Source organism: Crocuta crocuta, unplaced genomic scaffold (assembly GCF_008692635.1).
Source record: "Crocuta crocuta isolate KB4526 unplaced genomic scaffold, BGI_CrCroc_1.0 scaffold367, whole genome shotgun sequence".
Classification (NCBI taxonomy): Eukaryota; Metazoa; Chordata; class Mammalia; order Carnivora; family Hyaenidae; genus Crocuta; species Crocuta crocuta.
In genome coordinates, this window is record NW_027527936.1 from 2,656,244 (window position 1) to 2,665,387 (window position 9,144).

A 9,144-nucleotide genomic window follows, 5' to 3' on the forward strand; every position below is an offset into this window, starting at 1 on the left:
TTAACATTTTTCGAGCACTCACTATGTGCTTGACTCTGTTCTAAGCTCTCTCTCTCTCACTAATCCTCACACCGGTCCCAGGAGGGAGACAGTGGGATTAGCCTTATTTCATGGGTGAGAAAGCTGAGGTCCAGAGAGGCTCAGGACCTCAAGCAGCCTAGTCAGTGACAGAGCAGTGTGTGAACCCCAGTAGCTTAGCTCTAGAGCCCACAGCACCCGAGTCTGTGGGGAGATCTGTTCAGCAGATTGGAACTCTCCGTTCTGCTGTTGTGGGCACCTGCTTCTCTAAGCAGACCTGGAGAGTCTCTGATTATCTTTTACTATCCATGTCTCCCCTTTTATGTACTCTATATAATCCATTGCCTTTCTCAAACTATGTCATTGATTTTGACATTCCCTATGCAACTGACTTGTTACCTGTGCCTTAATATTAGTGATATTCCCATCTTGCCCTCCTGAGGGCATGTTCTGGCCATCTGGATTGGACTTGTATGTTTTCCTTAGAGTACGTTTCTTCTACAGGATGCTTCTTCCTTTTACAGATGAGAAAACCGAGGCTCAGATTTGGTATTTGCCAAGGATCACACAGCAAGTAAATGGTGGAACCAAAACTCAAACACAAATCTCTGATCAAAACTATTGTACCGTCATGTGTCCCAACTAAACCGTGGCTCTGGAAAGTGAGCCTAGTATAGTGATTAAGAACTCAGGCTTACAAGTCTGAAAGATCTGGATTGGCATCTCAGCAGCTCTATGATTTCCTGGTTTTATATCCTCAAATAAGTTGTTTTTCTCTGAGCTTCAGTTTTCTCATATGTAAAATAGGCTCCATAATCACATTGACTTCATAGAGTTGTAAGGATCAATAAAATGAGCCAATACAGGGGCACCTGGGTGGCTCAGTCAGTTAAGCGTGCCACTTCAGCTCAGGTCATGATCTCATGGTTCATGGTTCAAGCCCCACATAGGGCTCTGTGCTGACAGCTCAGAGCCTGGAGTCTGCTTGGGATTCTGTGTCTCCCTCTCTCTGCCCCTCCCCCACTCATTCTCTCTCTCTCTCTCTCTCTCTCTCTCTCTCTGTCTCTCTGTCTCTCTCTCTGTCTCTCTTTCTGTCTCTCTCAAAAATAAATTTAAAAAAAATAACATTTAAAATTAAAAAAAAATAAGCCAATACATGAACAGATTTAAATGTCTACTCTGTGGGTCGGTTACAGTGCTTAAGTGCATGGTAAGTACTTGGTAAATGGTTGCTGTTTCTGCTGCTACTACTACCACTACTACTGCTACTATTATTGGTGCTACTGCTACCACTGTTACTACTGTTACTGTTACTGTTACTGCTGCTGCTGCTACTACTGCTGCTTCTACTTCTGCTACTACCACTACTACTGCTGCTGCTACCACTACTGCTGCTACTACTACAAAAGTATAGGATGACTGTATGAGATCAGAACCGGATGCAGACTGGGTAGCTACACTATTTGGAGGGATGTAGAGTCTCTTGTTTCAGTCCCACCCCTAAATAGGATCATATCCTTCAGTAAGTTTCTCTGTTGCATATGGTATGTCTCTCTTCTCAGTATGTATTTAATGACTATGTACAGGCCAGAAGCTTATTAATTTCTACTTTATCTGGGAACACAGGAGGAATTATTCTTCCCAAGTTGGTTCCAAAATCTAGGCAGTGGGCTAAGACCCAGAGCCAGTTGGAAGTGGGACATAGTTTTGAGTTTTTAGTAATGATACAGAAATTTTTAGCTATTCTTCTGATTTATCCCATTCTTAGAGCACTTCTCCTGGATAAAGAAAATAAGCAATTGTATGAAACCAACCTCCAGCTCATCCAGCAGGTTGGCCTCTTAGAGCATATCATAAGAAGCATCCAGATTCACAAAGGAGAGGTAAGATGGGTGCTGCTATCAGGCCCTTCATATGAAGCCTAGTTGCTAAGGGTATTAAGTTCTCCCTTCCCTTCATCTTCATATAGTTGTAGGCTGTACTTGGCCTCATGGTGGACTATGGCAAAGAGGCCCGTTGGCTGCACCAGGGCAGCAGACTCTGAGACTGCTCTTGGCCAGCTTTGTTCTTTATTGAGTCAGCTTTTATTAAATACTCTCATCCTATGTGATCCCAAAGCGATTTGTGCATGCCTCATAGCTTCTTCCCTAACACTATGTCATTATTGCCTTTTTTGGCTTCTCTATCTAATTGACTCAGCAGTGAGATCCTGGAGGGCAAGGACTGTATCTCATATGTCATTGTATCTATAGACAGGTGCTCCCTAAACATCTGAGAATAAACGAATATTAAATATTTTCACATATATGCCTCATTCTCAACAACCCCGTTTGCCATGGATTATTTTAGCCCTGTCTGAAAAATGAGCAAATCTGAGACTCCCAGTGGTAAATGAAGCTAGTCTGGTCTGGCGAGGAGTCAAGCCTAAGGAGAACACCAGAGTCAGAGAAAGAGAGTCAGAGACAGAGAAATTGTGTTACAAACCTCCAAACAGACAGGTAGCCAAGTCCAGACAGATGTGGCAAAGAGTATAGGTTCAGCGAAGGTCCAGAGTCTAGCTGGTGAATGTGTCAGCAAGAAGGACTTTAGGGAGCAGAGTTGCATTCTGAATCCAGGAGAGAGAGACTGCTTTCTTTTTCCCCTGGCTATTTCACCTCCTAGATGTTTCATCCCAGGATACTTTATGTAGATCCTGCTTGTTGGGTACTATTGCTATGAGCATAAGACCCACATCTGGTTTGCTCTAGGAAAGGTGGTTACTTCCAAGCTACATGAGTTGTTTTGTAGACTTTGTCCAAAGTAGAACTGCCAGAGGTGCCTGGGTGGCTCATTCAATTGCACATCCCACTCCGATTTCAGCTCAGGGTTGTGGGATCAAGCCCCATGTCAGGCACTGCACTGATTGTGGAGCTTGCTTAAGATTCTCTTTCTCCCCCTCTGCCCCTCTCCCCTGCTCACACTGTTTCTCTCTCTCTCTGAAATAAAATAGAACAAAAAACCTATTTTTTTAAAAGTAGAACTACCAGATTATATGGCTTAATTTCCGATAGTTTATGTTTTTGCTTAAGCTACAACTGTGCTCAGCTGTCTAGTCATTCATGGGTACCTGGTTAGCTCAATCAGAATAGCATGTGACTCTTGATCTTACGGCCATGAGTTCAAGCCCCACATTGGGCGTAGAGATTGTTTAAATAAATACATATTTTTAAAAAATTGTCTAGTCATTCACCATTCTACTTATTTATTCAACAAACATTTATCAACTCCAGGAACTATGCTATGTCCTAGGAATATGAAGATAGACCCTGTTTCGAGAGGTCTTTAGTCTAGTAGAGAAGGGCAGAGACATACATGAATAAGCACTATAGTATTCTAAGTGGTGAGTTGGAGCCTTAATGGAGTATATACTAGAACAATAGCCTTGACATCCACAATATTATCCTCAAACAGGTAAGAAATGTGACATGGATCAGGATTATACTACATCAAGCTCAATGTTTCATGTATGACAAAAGTACCAACTTATAACATCTTCATATCTGTTAAAACAACTCCAAAATCATTTTTAAATTTAGAATCTTAAGGATCTTCCAGTTCAGCCCCCTCATTTTATACAGGATGGAGAGAAAACCAAGAGAGGTTAAATGATATGCCTGAGTCACACAGCTATTGCTGACATTTCTCATATCTTTTGATTCTTGTTAATTGAGTATCATGCTAAAAACAAACCAGTGTATAGATCCCTGAGATCAGATATATCCTAGATCTCTTCCTACCTTGCAATACCTCAAAGGCTAAAATGGTGAGAACTTGACATTTGTTGAGTGCTTACTATGTGCCTGGTACTGTGCTAAGCATTTTATGTACATTTAATCTACAACATGATCTTTCCATTTTCACAGCTGAGGAAACTGAGCTCTAGAGAGGTGAAGTGACATCATTGCTTAAGGCACATAACAAAGCAGTAGAAGAACAAGGGCTGAAAACAACTCTCTTTGGTACTTTGTTCTTAGCCACTATCTCATTATACCCCAAGTCTACTACTTCCCTTACAGGGCTATCAGGGTAACTAGGGACATAACCTTGTAAGAGACCATAATGCTTCCTGTATTATAATCATATCTTTCTTCTCTATTGGATTATAAATATACGCCATGAGAGCAGGGTCTATGCCCATCATGTTACCCTCTGCATCCCAAGCACTTAGCACTTGGGTTACAGCAACAACTTAAAACATCTCTTTTCAGTCTTTCCTCTTAATCTGTCCTGCCCATGCCTCTAGACTAATCTTCATGAAGCACTACCTGCTTTCATAGTACTTTATCTCATGGAGTTTCAAAGACTTCCTTTGTCTTTGAGATAAACCTCATTCATTCAGCAAATATTATTAGGCATATATAGGCATTATAATCCAATGTAGAATATGGGCCTTCTTCTGTTCCCATATGGTCTAGATATGATGATACATGAGATACAGTGTCTGCCTTCACAGACCTCAGCCCCAGTGAGAGTGACGCCATATCGCTGGCAACTACCATCCACTGTGGTAAGTTCTATAATAGCAGTAGGCCCAGAATGCTGTGAATGCAGGAAGAGTGATATCTGAACCTGTCTGGGGTACTTAGGGAAGGCTTCCAGAGTTGTTGACGTCTAAGCCAGAAGAACTGAAGCCACATAGAAACCTTCCATAGTCCAAATACCTTTCTGACATCAAACAAGTCTGATCAAACAAAACTAATCTATTAACAGTTTCTCCCAGAGCTCTGAAGTTTCCTCCCTCTAGATCATGTATTTCCCTTACTTGGAAACACACATCCCACATTCCTTCTTTCATCTTCCTGGCTTTTGTCTTTTGAAGTCCTGTTGTTCCATTAGTCTATAGCCAGAGGGGTCTTTACAAAATATACTATGAGCATATGATTCAAACCATGCAATGGCTTCCCACAATCTTCACGATAAAACCCAAATTTTCCAATGCAGTCTTCATATTCTCCATGACCTGGCCTTTGTCATTCTTACCTATCTCATCCCTGGTTGGTTCCTCTTTCCACTCTTGGCTCCACATTGTCTGTGTCCCTGAATTCTATGGCATCTATCTCTCTCCCTCTATTGCCTTCTCCCATGCCTTTCTTCCCTCAGATTTTCTCTTGGCTTGTTCCTACCTTCCCTCAGAATTCTACCTAAATATCTTCTCTTCCATAAAGCTTTTTCTGAATCCCCCTCTCCCAAAATCTGGCTTTGTGTCCTTGATAGGTTTTCTCATTGCACCTTATGTGCCAAATCCCAGCTCAGCATTTTACTAGCTGTGTGAAAAAAGGAAACTTTGTTCACCTTCTAGTTCCCTCATCTGGGAAAATGAAGTAATAACACTAAAAGGTGGCTGTTCCACATAAAAGTCTGTATATGAATATTTATAGCAGCATTATTCAAAAAAAATTTTAATGTTTTATTTATTTCTGAGAGAGAGAGAGGGCAGCATGAGCAGGGGAGGGTCAGAGAGAGAGGGAGACACAGAATCGAATCTGAAGCAGGCTGGGTCTGAGCTGTCAGAACAGAGCCTGATGTGGGGCTCAAACCCATGAACCATGAGATCATGACCTGAGCCGAGTCGGACGCTTAACCAACTGAGCCACCCAGGCACCCCTATAGCAGCATTATTCATAATAGCCAAGAGGTATAAACAACCCAAATGTCCATCAACTGACGAATGGATACATAAAATGTGGTATATCCACACAACAAAATATCATTCAGCCATAAAAAGGAATGAAGTATTGATCCATGTTATAACACAGATGAGCTTTAAAGATATTATGTGAAATGAAGAAAGCTGGTCACCATTTTCATATGATTCCATTTATATAAAATATCCAGAATAGGCAATCTATAAACATAGAAGTAGATGAGTAGTTGCCTAGGGGTGAGGCATTGGGGGATAACGGGGTATAGTTAAAGCAAATTAGGTTTATATTGGGAGTGATAAAAATGTTCTAAAATTGATTGTAATCATGGTTTTACAACCCTGTGAATATACTAAAAACAATTGAATTGTGTACTTTAAATGAGTGAATTATATAGTGTGTGAATTTTATCTTCATAAAGCTATTATAAGAATAAATTAATTATTTTCAGAGATGGCAACAGGGGATAAAGTAGAATGATTAGAATAATATACATAAATTACCTAGTGTATTATTTGGCAAATAGATGCCCTTCAATAAAGATAGCTTCTTTCTCCCAGTACACATACATTCACTTGTTTCTATATTGAACACTTACTGAGTTCCTCCCATTGTTAGGTAAGTTCATGTTAATTAATTTGCACAACAACCCTGAAAGATTAGGTATTGTGATTCTCTCATTTTAGATGTAGGAGACAAAACTCAGAGAGGTGACAGGACATGCCAGAGTCTGACTAGTAGAGCCAGAATTCAAGCCTTGTCCTCTCAGTCAGTAAAATTTCTAATGCATTGTGAATTCCTCTGAATGCTAATTTTTTCTCCTTATAAAAGCTTCTGATTTATTTCAAGGTAACTAAGAATTTCTTACAGAAACTAGTTGACCTGCATCAAAGGTTAAACAGAGGTCCAAGTTTAGGGGAATCAATAAGCCTCCATAATTGTATGTAAAATTTGGTGTGTGTTGATGGGTTCCTGTGAGAAAGGGTATTTGGTTTTTAAAGTCATAGATTTTACCAAAACAAAGACACTTTTTTTTTCATGATTTAAAGGCACAGAAAATGTTTACCAGAGATTAAGTAAAAACTTACCTAAATAAATAGAATGGAATGATTATATCTACTAATATAAAAATAGATGTAAAAAGTTGGCTTACAATGATAGTGCTAATATAAAAGTATAAGATTTATAATTACCAAATATTCTTCAGGTATTTAGGAATTACATTTTCTTTAGTTTTATTGAGATGTAATTGACATATGATATTCATTGCATAAGTTAAAAGTATACAGCATAATGATTTGATATACGTACGTATACAGTGCAAAATGATTATCACATTAAGATTAGTTAACATCTATCACCTCACGTAGTTAGTTGTTTTCCTAGTGATGAGAACTTTTATAACATCTACTTTCTCAGCAACTTTCAAACAATACAGTATAGTATTGTTAACTCTAGTCTTCATGTTGTACATTATATCCCCAGAGTTTATCTTATAACTAGAAGTTTGTGCACTTTGACCAACTTCAACTAATTCCCCCATCCACTACACCCCCACCTCTGGCAACCACACATCTTATCTCTGCTTCTAGGAATTGTTTTTTTGTTTTTTTTTTAGATTGTACGTGTATGTAAGATCATGCAGTATTTGTCTTTCTCTAATTGACTTATTTTACTTAGCGTAATGCTCTCAAAGTCCATCTTTGTCATTGCAAATGGCAAGATTTCCTCCTTTTTTTTCTTACAGTTGAGTAACATTCCGTGTGTGTGTATATGTGAGAAACATTTGCTTTACCCATTTATCTGTCCATGGACACAAGTTCCACGTCTCAGCTGTTGTAAATAATGCTGCTTCAANATGGTATTTCTATTTTTAATTTTCTGAGGAAACCCCATATAGTTTTCCATAGTGGCTCCATCAATGTACATGCCAGCAACTGTGCACAAGGGTTCCCTTTACTCCACAACCTCACCAGCATTTGTTGTTGTTGTTTTTAATGATAGCCATCCTAACAGTGAGGGCGTTAGATCTATAACCAAAAATGTATATACTGAATAAGTTTTAGGATCGTATTGTCAATGGCTTATTATTATAATTTTAAATTTTCATCCTTTCTTTTCTTTTAGAAGACAACAATTAGTGGCATCCCTGAATTTGAAGTATTGAAAAAAATCTTGCCCCTTTCAAACTCCAGGTTAGTAAAGTCAAGACAATCATCTGCATGCTTGAGACTCATGGCTTCCTAACTCATCCTGAGTTGTTGGCTTGAGAAAGCACAGCATTTGGGTGTAATTTTGTTTTAGTTTTAGTATTTGAATCCTTTTCCAATTCCTTCTTTCTTTCTACTTTCTCACTCCTACCCCTGACAAATCTTGACTTAAAGTAGAAAGTAATCCATAAACATCAATTTAAGGTAAATGTTATTTATTTGGTTTCTTTTGTGTGATAATTGTGAAAAACTGAAATCCTATTGATGCCTTATCCCCGTAACCCCAAAGTACTACCAAGACATCCTATTTTCACAAAGTCCTCACATATGGCCATTCTTAGTTTTTCAGGACCAGGTTTGGTAGAGTCAGTTGGAAGTCTTCAAGAGATTGAAGAACATAAGTCAGAAGAAGCAATGGCAAACCCCTAGTTCTCCGAGTCCCTCTCATGTTCACAGAATTCCGAAGCTGGATACATAAATGTGCCTTTTATGAAAGAGACACATTGCCCCCAAGAACAAGACCAAAAGTCAGAAGTATAAAATCATTGGTGGCTAAAACTAGGCTGATCAAAGCTGCTAACAAAAAGCTTGGGCATGAAGGTGGAACATGACATAGTGAAGAGTTACCACAGATTCTTTCTGGACACCAACCAGGAATCTTCAGAATTGCTGATAAATTCATTAAACCAGTTGTAAAAATGGGTTTCTCGAGTTTATTTGATGTCCTCAAATATCCTTGTGTTGATCAATAATAGTGACTTAAGTTCAATGGTTTAATTAGGTTTCTGTTCAGCAGAGCATATATATGGCTAATTCAGCACTTTTTCCCTATTATCATGGGTATTATTAATTTTTTAAAAGCAAAACAATGTAATCATATTAAAGCAAATACTTTACAAAGAAATCTCCTATAATCCTGCATTTTCCACACAACTATTTTCATTTATTACTTTCTGGTTATTCAAATGCATATATTAAAAAAATTTTTAAACATTTTATTTATTTTTGTGAGAGAGATCGCAAGTGGGAGAAGGGCAGAGAGAGAGAGCAGGAGACACAGAATCAGAAGGAGGCTCCAGGCTCTGAGCTGACAGCACAGAGCCCCACGCGGGGCTCGAACTCACGAGCTGTGAGATCATGACCTGAGCTGAAGTCGGATGCTTAACTGACTGAGCCACCCAGGCACCCCCAAACGCATATATTTTAAATGGTTATACTGTATGTTCATTTTCATG

General features: G+C 39.0%; 1 protein-coding gene across 2 annotated transcripts in view; it reads left to right on the forward strand.

Moving 5' to 3' along the window:
* CCDC30 (coiled-coil domain containing 30) overlaps nt 1-8,612 on the forward strand; it is a 122,646-nt gene extending 114,034 nt beyond the window's left edge. The window contains exons 16-18 of one of the 2 annotated variants that reach the window (XM_077752015.1): nt 1,787-1,901; nt 7,827-7,894; nt 8,251-8,612. In XM_077752015.1, the coding sequence (XP_077608141.1) occupies nt 1,787-1,901; nt 7,827-7,894; nt 8,251-8,338 (271 nt within the window). In that variant the 3' untranslated portion in view covers nt 8,339-8,612. The remainder of the gene's footprint in view (nt 1-1,786; nt 1,902-7,826; nt 7,895-8,250) is intronic. The other variant, XM_077752016.1, reaches the window with a different exon arrangement.
* Nucleotides 8,613-9,144: the final 532 nt, after the last annotated feature.